Source organism: Barbus barbus, assembly GCF_936440315.1.
Source record: "Barbus barbus genome assembly, chromosome: 17".
Taxonomy (NCBI): Eukaryota; Metazoa; Chordata; class Actinopteri; order Cypriniformes; family Cyprinidae; genus Barbus; species Barbus barbus.
In genome coordinates, this window is record NC_136745.1 from 10,778,919 (window position 1) to 10,796,330 (window position 17,412).

A 17,412-nucleotide genomic window follows, 5' to 3' on the forward strand; every position below is an offset into this window, starting at 1 on the left:
CACATTGAATTTTAAGAATATTTTGCTTAATTTTAGAGGGTAAATAATTGTAGTAAACATGCAGTAGTTGAAGCACTTCGGTCTTTTGGTCCAAAAAAACCATTGTCTGCAAGAGTTCAAATACAGGAAAGCACAGTGGCAAAATGAGGAAACTACAGAACATGAAATAATTTTTTAACATGTTCACTAATTTCCTCAGCTCCAGCATGAAAGATGAAGTGTGTCATTTCTGCATCATTAGCGAAACCAAACAGATCGGTTCCAAACATTCCCTGTCTGCTATTGGTTGAAAAACAAATAGCTCCGCCTATATCAGGCTGCTTACAGCTCTTAAAGTGCCACAAAGCCACAGTGTTTTCACTCTTTAAGAAGGCAGCATACAGATGTCTTATAATAGTTTTTTCACATTAAACCTGGACAAGGAGAAAGTATCTGAACATCCAAAATGATGCACTTCATCTTTGATGGAAGGATGTGAGGAAAGCTCAACTTACTGTTGTATTTATAGTGGATTCATTAATATGTAATTTAAGAATAACGAACAAAAACTATGCCTAGGAAATAGTGCATTTATGTACAATCATGAAGCACCAAGTCTAGTCACGTTTAAAGTACTATGGGCCCATTTTACTTTCTTGTGACTAATTCTTAAAGTAAGATTTCACCCATAAATGAACATTTCCCTAAAATATCTTCAACCTCAGGCCATCAAAGATGTTGATGAGTTTGTTTCTTCATCGAAACACACTTGGAGCACTTGCTCACTACTGGATCCTTTGCAGTGAATGGGTACCGTCAGAATGAGAGTCCAAATAGCTGATAACAACATCACAATAATAATCCATAAACTGAATGTTTGTAATAAACAGATCAATCATTACGATAACACTACTTTATCAAGTGAAAATTTGTCTTATCTTCAGTCTGCAAAAACAAAAACAGTCCAAATGTTACTTGTGGATTATTGTGATGTTTTTATCAGCTGTTTGGACCCCATTCTGACGGCACCCATTCACTGCAGAGGATCCATTGAAATAAATTTGTTCTGATAAAGACAAATAAAATCAACTCATACATCTTGCATGGCCTAAAATTTTAGAGAAAATTTTCAGCAAATTTCAATTTTGGGTGAGCTGTTTCTTTTAAGACTAAATAATTTGTATTCCTAATCTTTCATCAAAATACAACAATTTGCTTTCAGCTCTAGCCTTGTTGGCAAACATCAGTTAGTCTTGTTTTTAAATTAAATGGAATACTGTAAATCCCCAATGGGTAAAATCAAACCCCAGCTTGCATTTTGTTGTTGTTGAGTAATTTTACTAAAAAATAGGGCACATTATGGAAGTAGTATGGCATGCAATTGCGGTTTCTTCTTGACTTCAAAGTTCAGGTTGAATGAGCTTTCCAAACAACCCTTATACATGCTGCTGCATTAGAGACCTTTATAAAGGGATGTAGTCAAAAAACTGACAGTAAACAAATCCTCCAAAATGCTCTTAAAGGAAGATTCCTGGCTCAATAGTAGAAAATAAAATCACAGACGGTAAAGATACAGCAATGTGTGTAAACAGTTGATTTCATGTTTTTTTTGTGTGTGTATGGGCCCAGCACAAAATATCAGACCATTAGCACAAAAGAGCTTGGTCTTTAAAAAAAATTAAAATAAAATGTATAGGCTACTCAAAAACAAGCACCATCACAAAAATGTCTAACTTTTACATCAATTAAATAAATAAATAAATCACTATAATTTGCTAGTCTATATCACAGATAGAGGTCCAAAGTCAGATTCTCACAGAGCGGAACACAAACATAACACGCCATTTTCATTTTCACTACGTACATATGTACAAAGGCAAATGTCATTTCAAAAGCACTGCTGAAAAAGCTGTAGAAAAGAGCGACGAGAGATAGAGAGAGATAGAAAGGCATCTTGCAACAATCCACGACTTGTCTGTGTGGAGCAGATGGGAAAGAGCGTCGGAGCGTGATTATATTCAGTCCCTGGGTGGTTTTGGCCTAGTCTTTAGTCCTGCTTAGTGGAACCCGTCGCAACCCTGGACAGCGTCTAATAAGAGGGCATCATGTCTTTGATCACGGGTTCTCTGTTCAAATACGTCGCCCAGTAAACCAGGTTGAATGTCCCGAAGAGAACCGGGAACATGATGCGGGACATGCGGTCGATTTTACTCACGCTGTTGAAGGTTTTCTTCGCCTCGGCCGGTTTGCCATCGGCTTTGGTCTTTCCCTGTTCGGCTACGCTTCCCTTGGCGATGGTGGGGAGGACGGTGTCCTTGGTGATGTTGGGGGCATAGTTCGCCACAGCAACGGCGTAGGCATTGTTCTTCTTGATGACTGAAGCCTTCTCCTTTTTCTGTAGGGAAAGTAAGAGTTTGTCACTTTTAAAAAGAAATTCACTTGTCAGTCCTATTTGGAGTACTTAATGCAATTCTGTTGACACAGTTTGGATTTAAAAGCAAGCGAGAACCGCATTTTATTGCCAATTTGTGAGGAAGTTGTGAAGTTAACAGCTGCAATAAAAAAATTTGTTTTTACTTATTTTTGTATGGTTCTCCACTACAAATATCTAAACATTCAGAAATCACGAAACATTTGCTTGAGAAATACAAACGCCTAAGATATTAAGTATTGTTTTCTGAACAAATAAAACATCTAACAAAGGGATAAGAAAAATCTTGTTTTTTTAAAGTTTATTGATTGACTGATTGAGTACCGCACTGGCAGATACTTTTCTTGTTTTAAGCAAAAACTCTTTGAAATAATTTTTATACATTTTTCAGAAACTACAAACCTGGATTCAAAGTAAAAAGTAAAAAAAAAAAAAAATGAAGCAATGACCTACTCATCCCTTGCTGAATTGCAAATGATGTAGAGGAACCACAAAAAACAACATATTACACATATAAATGTAAAAACGTATAAATATTATGTATAAATATTAAAACTATAACCATTAAAATGGTTTTCTTTAAGCGTGACAAAGGAGAAATAAAATACAGGTATTCTGCAATTAAACAATACTTATAGAAGTCAAAATTGCTATTTGCAGCCAATTTTGTGAAACAGGATATACAAAAAAAAAAAGAAAAAAAAAGATAGGATGTGAAAAGTGGGTGTTACACATCAGAATAAAACTATATTAAATGTGAGTTTGCTAAAACGATGATTAATATCTATGTACTGTGTGCTCTTTGTTAACATTCTCTAATAGCCTGCACGGTTTAAGGGATTAAAATAATAGGATTAGCTGCCATTCATACTAATAGATTACAATCTGAACAGGACAATCCCAGCCTCAAATATGGGTGTCAATCCCAAACACTGTGGGAATGCAGTCTATGTGTGTTATACATCATCCACTTGCCAGAGAAAACCATACAAGTTGTAAAACATTACAGTATTATGATGAAAAGTTGATGGGACAACTGGAGGTGTCAAGGATGAGCAGACTCATGATGAAGAACGGGAGGAAGATTCATTATTTAATAAGTTCTTGTCATAACAGCAGCGGGAAAATTCAGCTGTGGCGGCCCCACTCACACACAGAAATATAACAAGATCCCACACACAACAAACAGTCATTAATAACAACTTTCTCTCTCCATTACCCCCCACACACACACATAAAAAAGAGACACATGCAATTCACACAGATAAGCCTGGGTTAAAGTTACACACGTACGCACACGTACGCACATGCACACACACACACACACACACACAATATGCTTTTTACTACAGTGGTGTGAAAAAGTTATTTTTTATTTTGTTGCATGTTTGTCACACTTTAATGTTTCAGATCATCAAACAAATTTAAATATTAAATTTAACACAACATGCAGTTTTTAAATGAAGGTTTTTTTTATGAAGGGAAAACAAAATCCAAACCCACATGGCCCTGTGTGAAAAAGTGTTTGCCCTGATAAAGTGAAGTAGACCAAAAGATCCTCAAAAGCTACACATCATGTTGAGATCCAAAGAAATTCATGAACAAATGAGAAAGAAATTAGTTGAGATCTATCAGTCTGGAAAAGGTTATAAAGCCATTTCAAAAGCTTTGGGACTCCAGTGAACCACAGTGAGAGCCATTATCCACAAATGGCGAAAACATGGAACAGTGGTGAACCTTTCCAGGAGTGGCCGGCCGACCAAAATTACCCCAAGAGCGCAGCGACGACTCATCCAAGAGGTCACAAAAGACCCCACAACAACATCTAAAGAACTGCAGGCCTCACTTGCCTCAGTTAAGGTCAGTGTTCATGACTCCACCATAAGAAAGAGACTGGGCAAAAATGGCCTGCGTGGCAGAGCTCCAAGACGAAAACCGCTGCTGAGTAAAAATAACATAAAGGCTCGTCTCTTTTTTGCCAGAAAACATCTTGATGATCCCCAAGACTTTTGGGAAAATACTCTGTGGACTGACGAGACAAAAGTTGAACTTTTTGGAAGGTGTGTGTCCCATTACATCTGGCGTAAAAGTAATACAGCATTTCAGAAAAAGAACATCATACCAACAGTAAAATATGGTGGTGGTAGTGTGATGGTCTGGGGCTGTTTTGCTGCTTCAGGACCTGGAAGACTTGCTGTGATAAATGGAAGCATGAATTCAGCGGTCTACCAAAAAATCCTGAAGGACAATGTCCGGCCATCTGTTCGTGACCTCAAGCTGAAGCGAACGTGGGTTCTGCAGCAGGAGAATGATCCAAAACACAACAGCAAATCCACCTCTGAATGGCTGAAGAAAAAACAAAATGAAGACTTTGGAGTGGCCTAGTCAAAGTCCTGACCTAAATCCTATTGAGATGCTGTGGCATGACCTTAAAAAGGTGGTTCATGTTCGAAAACCCTCCAATGTGGCTGAATTACAACAATTCTGCCAAGATGAGTGGGCCAAAATTCCTCCACAGCACTGTAACAGACTCATTGCAAGTTATCAAATGCTTGATTGCAGTTGTTGCTGCTAAGGGTGGCCCAACCAGCTATTAGGTTTAGGGAGCAAGCACTTTTTCACACAGGGCAATGTGGGTTTGGATTTTGTTTTCCCTTCATAATAAAAACCTTCATTTAAAAACTGCATGTTGTGTTTACTTGTGTTATCTTTAATTAATATTTACATTTGTTTGATGATCTGAAACATTAAAGTGTGACAAACATGCAAAAAAAAATAAAAAATCAGGAAGGGGGCCAACACTTTTTCACTCCACTGTATATTTTTTGCTATATTTATAATTTTATTTATAAAATATGCTTTTTTAAATTTTGTTTGCATGTGTATATAACTGTATATATAACTACATATATACATATACAGGTGTATATATATATATATATATATATATACACAGTGCCTTGCGAATGTATTCATACCCCTTAATTTTTTTCACATTTTATGTTGCTGCCTTATGTTAAACTGCTTTAAATTACTTTTTTCCCTCACATCAATCTACACTCCATACACCATATTGACAAAGCAAACACAGAATTGTCACAACCTCGTAAATGTATTAAAAATAAAAAACTCAAATAAGTACATTGCATAAGTATTCATACCCTTAACTGAAGTATTTAGCTGAAGTACCTTTACAGCCTCAAGTCTTTTTTGTTTGAAGCTTTGCTCATCAACATTTGGCAATTATCTGACATTTGTCTCCTCACCTCTTCACCTCTCAAGCTCTGTCAGGTTAGATGGGGGCAGACGCACATTTTCAGGTTTTTCCAGAAATATTTTATTGGGTTCAAGCCCAGGCTGTGGCTGGGCCACTCAAGGACATTCACAGCATTGTGTATAAGCCACTCTTGCTGTGTGCTTAGGGTCACTGTTCCATTTCGAAGGTAAACCTTCTGTCCAGTCTGAGGTTCTGAATGCTCTGGACTGGGTTTTCATTAAGGCTATCTTAATTTTGGTGCATTGAGCTTTTCTTCTATTCTGACGAGTCCCTCAGTCCCTACTGCTGAAAAACAGTCCCACAGCATGAGGCTGCTACCAGCACACTTTACTTTTGAGATGGTACTCTGCAGGTGATGAGCAGAGCTGGTTCCCTTCAAACATGATGCTTGGAATTGAGGTTCATCAGACCAGAGAATCTTGTTTCTCAAAGTCTGAGGGTCCTTTAGGTGCTTTTTTGTAAATTCCAAGTGTGTTTTCTTTGTCTTCACTGAGGAGAGGATTGAGCCTTGCCACACCGCCATTAAGCCCAGATCGGTGGAGTGTTGCAGTGATGTTTGTCCTTCTGTAGATTTCTCCCATCTGCATATATGATCATGGAGCTCAACTAGAGACACCATCAGGTTCTTCATCACCATTCTAACCAACGCCCTTCTCCGTCAATTGCTCAGTTTGCCCAGGAGGCCAGCTCTAAGAAGAATCCTGGTTGTTTCAAACTTCTTACATTAGGGATAACAGAGACTACATGCTTCTGTGACCCTTCAATGAAGCAGAATGTTTTTCTGAACACTTCCCCAGATGTGTGGCTTGACGCAAACCTGTTTCTGAGCTCTACGGACAGTTCTTTTGACCCCATGGCTTGGTTTTTGCTCTGATATGCATTATCAGCTGTTGGACCTTTTATTAAGACATGTGTGCCTTTCCAAATCATACCCATTCAATTGAATTTGCCACAGGTTACCTTCACTCAAAGTCTAGTAACACCTACAAGCAATATGAATGCTCCTGAGCTAAACTCCAACTGTCCCAGATAAGGGTATTAGTACTTATGCAATGGAATCATTTAAGTTTTTTTTTTTTTTTAATAAATTTGTAAAGATGTTAAAAACTTTTTGTTTTCTTTTTGCTTTACCATTATAGTGTACGGAGTGTAGATTGATGTGGAAAAAAGTAATTTAAAGCAGTTTAACATAAGGCAGCAACATAAAACGTCAAAAAAAATTAAGGGGTATGAATAATTTCGCAAGGCACTGTATATATAAAAAAACTATTCTTTAACATTTTTATATATTTACATTTACACACACCTGGCATGCCTGACACACACCACTATCATATATACCATTGTTCATGAGCAAATATACTGTATATACATCTCCAAATTTCTGTCATGAAACTCTATATGGTAGGTTCGATAGGTTCTAACTCAATCTGACATAATGATATCATTATTTACATGGTGCAACTGATTGGTTTCTTTGCTTATCAGCAGCCAATGAGTTTGCTGCTCAATATTCAAATACTTGGCTAGTGCTTGTTGTGGCAGTTGTAGTGCGCATCAGAAATCCTCCACCTTCCCCAGCTCCACCCGTATACTGCCGTGCAAAGGCAAAAAATAAAAAATAAATAAAACAGTCACATTACTATATGCAATAGCCAATATGAGATAGCCCATGATCAGTAGATTTTATACAGGTGTTACTATAACGATTTTGTAAATGGTGATCAGCAATCAAATATTGATAATGTGGAAGTTATTGCCTTTTGCCTCGGTGTGACTTCTCACTTTTTGCAGATAATGCAAAGGCAGAGTACATTAACTTCAAAATAGGGGTAAAAACCAAGTTTGAGCTCACAATTTTTTAATGTAGATAATTTTCATTACTAAAACATCTAATTGCCAAATTTCCAGTGTCCTACCTATAATTAATTTGGCTTGACAAGTAAAAAACTAATTTTTCTCAGTTTCACACTTTAGCGAGTTAAGGTCTTTTGCCTTTGTAGGGCAGTATAGATCTGCTATGGGGCGATTTCATGTATGTTATATATGGGGTTATTTCACATATATTAAATGTGCAGCAACAGTATTTCTTACATGCTCACAGCAGCATGGCTATGGTTGCATTGGCACTAGCAAGTCTCGGTACTTACTCTGTCGCAGCAGCAGCATAGAAGATCTATTCTGCCAAGACCAAACACATTAACATTGTCATGTATATCACCATGCTAAACTCTCAGTGAATTGTCATGACAGAAATACAATTATTTCCCACAAGCATCCTGTTTCACATGGAAACAAGTCACATCAGGAAATCAAAACGGTTTGTAAATGCCATTTCATGTTGACTTTAAAGTAAGAAGTCCTACCCTGAGTGATACGAGATGATGCAGCAATGGAGAAGAACTTATTTGCGCAGGTGTTTTGATGGCGAATGCGCTGAACGTTCAGTATGTTCTCCAGCTGGGTTATCGGCACATGCCTGCAGGCCCTCTCTCCTTCCCGGTGCTTCAAAACGCCACAGACAGACCTCCACCTCCCCCCTCATCCCAAGAGCACACCTCTCCCTGACGCGCTGATGAATGCGCCACTGGAAGCAGCGCTGCAGTAATTAAAGAGACTGACAGGAACTAGTAATGCATCAGTCTAAACGCAGGATGGTTACTAAGAGAGGGACCTTTGATATACACTGTCAGCTCAAACACCACTGAAATTCTGCACTTAAACAATGTACGATCACTGCAAATGAGTCTGACAGCTCGCTGTTCCTTAGACGTCACTTGGATACCTTGAATTAAATCAGTGAAGATCTCCTAAAGGTTCTGGTTGGGCTAAGATTCAGATTAAAGTGTAATACAAAGTTTGATAGCATCGAAAACTGTCTTGTTTAGCTGTGCATGTTAAAATGAAAACTGACAACATGAGCATATTGTCAAACAGCCTTCAGTGAAACAAATGCAATGACACTTTAAAATCCCACAGAGCCTATTTCATGCTTAAATAATTTATTAATATGTGTTTTAGAAAATTTATGTGGCAGATTCTGAGTAAACAAGTCAGACACTATGTGTATATGTGAAGTGTTTTCTGTGCCTTTCAGAAATTAATCTCACAAAATCTAACATAAAAGTAAGCCAAAAATAAAAAATAAAAAGTAATTTTGTTTAATATATATATATAATAAAATGTATAAATATATTTATTTATTTATTAAAAAATGCATAAGTAAATATATGCATATATGCATTAAGCATTTTTTGGGCTATTTAAGATATTTTTGTATTGTTATATTTTTTGGGATTACAGTAACGAGAATAAGAATTGTTTGTATTGCAATGAGTATAGGGCTTCATTTTCTTTTAAATAACATTTTGGAGTGAAAACATGACTATCTTAAAAGTTTATAAAATGTTCACTGTAGTGGCAACAAATCTATTAAATAGATGAAATCTATTTTAGGTGCATTAGACACCAAAAACTTGGACCAAGAAACCAAGAAATGAACATCTACTCTCTGTGACTGTGACGGAGGAAGACAGTGCCAAAATCTGCATAAACATGCCAATTCTACAGGCTGTCATTTCTGATTGGCTGACTGACCTTTAGTGGGAAGAATGTTTTTTGTGGAGATTTGAAGGCTCATGAATAAGCAATGATCTTGTGCTAAAGAGTCTGACTAGGGGAAGAGACTCTATGAAACCGATATTAATCAATACTAGATAATGAGAATAAGGCTCCAGATTTGATTCTGCGGATGTGATGACAGACAGAAAAGAAGTCTGTCAGAAAGACAGGGTGACAGTAAATTGCAGGGTTGACCTCACTGGATTACAATAATTCTTTGCAGAGCACTAAAATCTCAAACGTCATTAAACTAATTTGACTGGAAAATAGCATATAATACAGTTTTGTTTGGGCTTAATTTTAACTGACTGTGCTGTCATAAATCTTGTCTGCAAATAAATGTCCAATGCTGGTCTTGGATCATCTTTCTCTCATTATTGGTTTATAAATGAGTTTTAAAAAATCTTTAAGCCTAAGTATTAAGTTTTGGAGTGTAACTTTTCCCATACAGTTTGTATTTTGAACATGAATTTCAAACATGAAATTTCACACCATATCTGCTGCACCATGAACCATATCTAGACCATGAAATCATAGATATTTTGACCTCAGCAGTAAGCAATCATCTAGTAACTACCCTAGAACACCCTAGCAACATCTAGAACATGTTAGCAACACAAAGAACATGTTAACAACCCCAAAGTAATGCCTAGAACTCATTAGTAACCCTATAACAACACACAGAACATGTTAACAACCACATTGTAACACCTAGAACTCATTAGTAACCCCATAGCAACACCTAGAACATGCTAACAAACAGATAGTAACGCCCTAGCAATGCATATAACTTGTTACAACCCATAGCAACACCTGAAACAAATTAGCAACCATACTGCAATGCCCTAGCAACACCTAGAAGTTGTTAGAACCCCCATAGCAATACCTAGAACATGTTAACAAACCCACTGTAACACCTAGAACTCATTAGCAAACCCATAGAAACAGATAGAACATGTTAACAACCCCATAGTAACACCTAAAACTAATTAGCTCTGCTTTAGCAACACCTAGAATATTTTAGAAACCACATAGCAACGCCCAAAGCAACACCTAAAACATACTAGCATCTAAATGACAATGCCTTAGCAACACCTAGAACTCATTAGCAACCCTTAGCAACACCTAGAACATGTTAACAACCCCATAGCAACACCTAGCACATGTTAGAAACCACATAGCCATGCCTAGAACTTGATACACCTAAAAAAATAAACTGCAGCAACCAAACTGCAATGCCCTAGCAACACCTAGAACTCGTTAGAACATCCATGGCAACATCAAGAATTCATTAGCAATCCCATAGCAACACAGAACATGTTAGAAACTACATAACAATGTCCTAGCAAGACCTGGAACTTGTTAGAATCCCCATAGCAACACATAGAACACATTAGCAACCACATAGCAATGCCTTAGAAACACCTAGAACAACCCATATCAAAACCTAGAGCATGTCAGCAACCACAGGCAATTGCACAGGCAATCACCACATATTGTACATTTTCTTTATAAACCATAAAAATTAAAATTTTCTTCTGTAATCAATCAGTCCAGACTTTCTGCATGAATAATCATTAATGAATCTGTACTAATTAGATTTATATGAACCCTTTGTGTTATCTGAGCCTCTGTAGTTTCCCCTGGCTCAAATGAGCAGAATATGAGTGAAGTCTGCATTGCTCCATGATAAGATCGTAATGGACTAATCTGTTGTTATCTCATCCTGACCTGCAGCAGAAGTACATAGAACCACATGTATCATAGACAGCGCATGATTCTATCAGCATGGCTTTACAGTCAGGATATCAATGAACTGCTGGAGAAGAAATAACTTTACAGATAAAGACGCAATGAAGTGAGATCTTTTAGCTTTTGTTCAGGATCTAAAATCAACCCCTATCTATTTTAAAAAAGGCAAACCGTAATTTTTTCTAAGGTGCCCTAAACAGATGGAGGAACATATCGGAAATGCAATAAAACATAAAATGTAAACAGAAAGCAATTTACGATATGCATAAGCGTTTATTTAGGTATCAACTTTGTCTCTGATGTTTCTCGTAAAATAAACGATTGTCAAAAACATGAATTTGACAATAAATATTTCATTCGAATTCATATCAATATCTAATATAATTATGGCCTGTTTTTCAGGAGAAACATCTGAGAACCATGCAATTCAGTAAAAGTCACTGTTTAACCCTGTAAAGCCTGACATATTGAATAATTGTCAGAAGAAAACAAAACCTATTTTTTTTTAAATTATACTATTTCTGAATCTTTTTTTTTTGGAGTATTATATTTGATACATCAGCCTTTTATGACTCATATACAGTAGTATGATATATGAGAATATGGAGCTCATATGAGGAGGGAAACAAACATCTCAGTTTTTTTCAGAGGCCCAAACTGAGCAAAAATATGCAATTTGTATTTGGCCAAATAGCAAGATGAAATTCTAAGCTTGTAATATAAATCATTGAGATCTTTATAACAGTATCACAGACTAGTTAAATAAAATGATATAAACATCAGTTGTCACTCTATATCTCCCAATAATTTGACAAAACATATAATAATGTACATTACATTAAAAACATGACAATAATGATTGAAAGATGAAAAGATTAATATATTTGTTTATCACATTTGAAAATGATTCTTCTAAAGAATGATGTCTGGATAATCAATTACACCTAAGTTACTTCAGTCCAATAAGTGTTCATCTTGAAATATTACTAACAATATAACATTTAGTCTTATTTTACAAAAATCAGTCAAGATTTCAGAATCAGAATCATAATTTCAGAATTAGCTTTATTGCCAGGTATGTTTGCACAATGAAGCAATTTGTTTTAGTCACAGTAGCTTCACAGTGCGACAGAATGACAGTGACAGGACAGGACACAGATAATAAAAAAATAATAATAATGTACAAACATACAAAATGGACAATATGCAAAATAGCACAAACACAATATACAAAATAGACAATTCAGTATGTACAGGTATGTTAGGTGCACATTAGAAATGTAATAAGTATGTGTGTTAAATAAAAAATAAAAATAAAAAGTATGATGTTGTGCGTTTCATGTTTATTGTTAAGAGTTCAAATGTTCACATGAGATGGATTGCCTGAGGGAAGAAACTGTTCCTATGTCTGGTCGTTCTGGTGCTCAGAGCTCTTTAGCGTCGACCAGACGGTAACAGTTCAAAGAGGGAGTGTGCTGGATGTGAGGGGTCCAGAGTGATTTTACCAGCCCTTTTGCTCATTCTGGATAAGTACAGTTCTTGGAGAGTGGGGAGGGTTGTACCAATGATTCGCTCAGCAGTCCGGACTACCTTCTGTAGTCTTCTGAGGTCAGATTTGGTAGCTGAGCTGAACCAGACAGTTAATGAAGTGCAGAGGACGGATTCAATGATGGCAGAGTAGAACTGTTTCAGCAGCTCCTGTGGCAGGTTGAAATTCCTCAGCTGGCAAAAGAAGTACAACATCTGCTGGGCCTTTTTGACAATAGAGTCAATGTGAATGTCCCACTTCAGGTCCTGAGAGATGGTGCTGCCCAGGAATCTGAATGACTCCACTGATGTTACAGTGCTGTTCATGATGGTGAGTGGGGGAAGAGCAGGGGGGGTTCTCCTGAAGTCCACGATCATCTCCACATTTTTGAGTGTGTTGAGCTCCAGGTTGTTAAGACTGCACCAGACAGCCAGCTCCTTAACCTCCTGTCTGTAGGCAGACTTGTCACTGTCCTGGATGAGGCCGATCAGTGTGGTGTCGTCTGCAAACTTTAGGAGCTTGACAGAGGGGTCTTTAGATGTGTAGTCATAGGTGTAGAGGGAGTGTTGATCCACTGACAGGCAGAGGTGGGGACGGAGAGCTGAGTTAGTTTGGGCAGGAGGAGGTTTGGAATGATACTGTTAAAGGCCGAGCTGAAGTCCATAAACAGGATCCTCACCCTGGTCTGTCCAGGTGTTGCAGTATGTAATGCAGATGACTGCATCATCCACAGACCTGTTTGCTCTGTAGGCAAACTGCAGGGGGTCCAGTGATGTCCTTCAGATAAGCCAAAACCAGTTTTTCAAATGACTTCATGAACACTTATGTTAGAGTCACTGGTCTGTGGTCGTTAAGTCCTGTTATCTTGGGTTTCTTTGGAATAGGGATGATGGTGGAGCGTTTGAAGCATGAGGGGACTTCACACAACTCCAGTGATCTGTTGAAGATCTGTGTGAAGATGGGGGCCAGCTAGTCAGCACAGGATTTCAGACAGGCTGGTGTCACACCGTCTGGGCCCGGTGCCTTCCTTATCTTGTTCTTTTTGAAGACCTGGCGCACGCTATCTTCTCTTATCTGCAATGCAGATGTGGGGGAGAGGGGGATTGCAGGAGGTGTGAATGGTGTTTTTTCAAACCTGCAGTAGAACTCATTCTGATCGTCTGCCAGTTGTTGATTCTCCACAGTGCTGGGGGATGGTGTCTTGTAATTGGTGATGTCTTTCAGACCTTTCCACACTGAAGCCATGTCACTGGAAGAGAACTGGATCCTTAGATTCCTCTTTGCCACTCTGATCTCCTTTTCCAGTGTGTATTTGGCCTGTTTATACAAGACTGTCCACATTCCTTTAAGCATCTTCTTTGGCCTGACGGAGCTGTCTGAGTTTTGCAGTAAACCATGGTTTGTCAATTGTTATAAGTTAGATGAGTCCTGGTAGGAATGCACATATCCTCACAGAAACTGATATAAGATGTTACAGTCTCTGTGAGCTCATATAGATAATTTGCAGCAGCTTCAAAAACACTCCAATCAGTAAGGTGATCTGATCAGCGAGTTTCTGTAAAGATAAGCTCACGTGAGCTTGCGGTGGAACGTAGACACTCACGAGAATGAACGAGCAGAACTCCCACGGCAAGTAGAAAGGTTTACAGTTGATGGAAAGCGTTTCTAGATCTGAACAGCACATCTTCGTTAATAGCGTTACATCTGTACACCACCATTCATTGATGTAGAAGCATGTCCCGCCGCCACGCGATTTCCCTGTTGATTCCACGTCGCTATCTGCTCTGATCAGCTGGAAGTTAGGTAGATGTAACGTGCTGTCCGGGATGGCGTCATTCAGTTCGTCCGTTTTTTTGGGTAGAGATCGGAGATTAGCCAGATGGATGCTAGGCAACGGCATTCGAAATCCGTGCTGTCTGAGCTTCACGAGCGCGCCGGCTCGCTTCCCCCATCTACGCATCTTGAAGCGCCTAAACAGCGCTGCATCTCCGCCGACTACTATGTTCTGCAGAACATCCGAATAATCGAAAACCGGTTGGGGATTTTGTGATCTGTTCTGCCGAATGTTCAGCAGTTCTTCCCTGGTGAAACTGATCGTGTTTGACAAAAAAAAAAAAAACTGGAAAAACTAACAAAAACACTAAAACAACTGGAGAGCCAAGCACAATGGCTGCCATGCGCGGCGCCATCTTGAGTTTAAGTTTTTCACACACATGAACCACAACCTGAAAGTGGGTGTAGTTATAATTATACTTAAAGGTCTTTTACTTGCTAAAAAAAATAAACTATCAATATCAAGAAGACGACAGAAGGCATGTAATAGATTTTGTAGGCTTTATAGGGATAATCAAGTTGCTGTTTGGGAGAAATAAATGAGGTATTCAGGTGTTCCATTAGACAAGCCAAATTCACATCTACTTGAAGTGCTCTTAAATTCCCATCAGTCACTTCACTTTTGAGACGCCACATCACTCAAAAATTTACCACACTGTCACCACGTCAATCAATCTGAACCATACACCACCCCACCCGAACAACATAAAGCATGCTGGGACATGACTAGTGATAATTACCTTGTCATTGACCACACTCTTGCCATCCCAAGCCCAGCCACGCTTGGTGAAGTAGTTCACTGTGGCAAACTCAATCAGGGCGGAGAAGACAAAGGCGTAACACACTGCGATGAACCAGTCCATGGCTGTGGCATAGGCGACTTTCGGCAGGGAGTTACGGGCGCTGATACTCAAAGTGGTCATAGTCAGTACAGTGGTCACACCTGAGAGGAATACAAACAATGACAACACAATGCAAATTACCATGACAAACTAATTCTGAACTCTATTCAACTCAGAATGTCAGAATTTCTTCAAGAATTTCAACTTAACCTCAGCAGAAATCTTGCACCACATGAATGTGACAGCACTTGATTCCACCATTGCATGAAAAATAAAACCTGTTTAGCAAACGTTTGCAGAGACAGGTGTGTAAAACATGGTTTTGACAATCACACACACACACACACACACACACACACAAACAAATGAGTAGTACAAAGAGTTATAGAGTAAAACATAATTTAAAGGGTTAGTTCACACAAAAATGAAATTAGCCCATGTTTTACTCACCCTCAAGGCATCCTAGGTGTATATGACTTTATCTTTCAGACAAATCCAATCGGAGTTATTAAAAATTGTGCTTGCTCTTCCAAGCTCTATAATGGCACTGGGTGGGTGTTTTTCAACAATCCAAAAAAATAAAGCACATCCATCTATTTTAAAACGTGACTCACATGGCTACGGGGGGTGAATAAAGTCCTCCCGTAGCGAATCAATGTTTTTTTGTAAGAAAAATCTCCATATTTAAAATGTTATTAACTTTTTTCTCTCAGTTCTGCTAACTGTCGTAGGCAGAAGCTGTTCCAGGCGGATGTCGTCGGACGTAGACGCAGCGCATGCGCTGGTGATTAGTGACGAACACAGAAGCACGGTGGGGAGACAGCAAAACAAAATGTCACGAATTAGAAGCACAAAACGAGGATTTGTAAAGAAAAATGTTGGAGGAGTTCGATATAAGCCAAGAGGAGACTGGTTTTCCTTTGCTAAAGTAAGGAAACTTCGCTTCCTTTGCTCCTGTAAACAAACTCGTGAGACTAGCATATCTCAGAGGTGCGTTTGCAACACATATGTCCTACATCATCCACCGGAACGGCTTCCATGTACGACAGTCAGCAGAAGTGAGAAAAAAGTGTTTATTACGTTTAAAATATGGATATTTTTCTTACAAAAACGTATCAATTCGCTACAGGAGGCCTTTATTCACCCCCGGAGCCATGTGAGGCACATTTTATAATGGATGGATGGGTCAAAACTCTATTTCTGCCATTGGTTGGAAAATATATAAACAATAAATAAATAAATAAATGAATAAATGAATAGATGAATAAATAACCCTCAAATCAAACTTGTTGAATTTTTCAAAACACGTCAAAACTCTACCTCTGCCACTGGTTGGAAATTATAGATAAAAGGTAAATAAATGAATAAAACAATTAATAAAACAAACTAATTAAATAAATAAATTAGTAAGCACAACAGATCTTTATACTTTAGGAGCAACCAACCCAATCTCATGGCAATTCGTACATATTTTACAAGGTGGTTAATTCGTACAAATTTGTATGACCTTACTCGTACAAATTCATACAATTTTTGAAAAGTTGTATGTATTTTACGAGGTGGCAAATTCATAGGAATTTGTATGAAGGACCACCCCTAAACCTACTCATCACAAAAATTGTACAAAAATGTATGTGTGAGGTCATATGAATTCGTACAATTTAGCCACCTCGTAAAAATACGTACAAATTGGTCATGAGATAGTGTTGGAGCAACACATCACCGTCTGTGTTGCAGGAGAAAGTATTTTTAACATCACAAAAATGACATCACCTTCAATGACTTTGAAAGAATAAACATCTTTTAAGCTTGAGTCTGTAAGGACCCTGCTGTTATATCTTCAGCGCACCACATTTTTTTTTTCCAGTCTTGGGGCTTCTAATCATCCAAAAACATGACAACCCTTTGGCCTCTAAACGCCTGAATTGCTCTTATTCTTTTCCATTTCTGTCCCTTTCTAAGAACTCTGCTGTGTTTACTGAAATGAAAGTATTTTTAGAAAGTGCCTTGTGAATTACAAGGAAGGGTTTGAATAATTCTGTTTTTGAGGGGAATAATACAAGAAGATGACAGCCTTGTTCAGTCGTGGGACCGGGGAGACAATAACCTTAATGAGAATCCTCCGGCACTTTCACGACTTTGGGTTTGC

General features: G+C 38.1%; 1 protein-coding gene across 1 annotated transcript in view; it reads right to left on the reverse strand.

Annotated features, from left to right (window-relative positions):
• Positions 1 to 1,590: 1,590 nt before the first annotated feature.
• The window catches only part of gabra2b (gamma-aminobutyric acid type A receptor subunit alpha2b), a gene marked incomplete at its 5' end in the record, with an annotated part of 101,113 nt that continues 85,291 nt past the window's right edge, over positions 1,591 to 17,412 (reverse strand). Inside the window, 2 exons of the mRNA XM_079438268.1 lie at positions 1,591 to 2,374; positions 15,162 to 15,364. Coding sequence (XP_079294394.1) covers positions 2,069 to 2,374; positions 15,162 to 15,364 — 509 coding nt within the window. The 3' untranslated portion in view covers positions 1,591 to 2,068. The remainder of the gene's footprint in view (positions 2,375 to 15,161; positions 15,365 to 17,412) is intronic.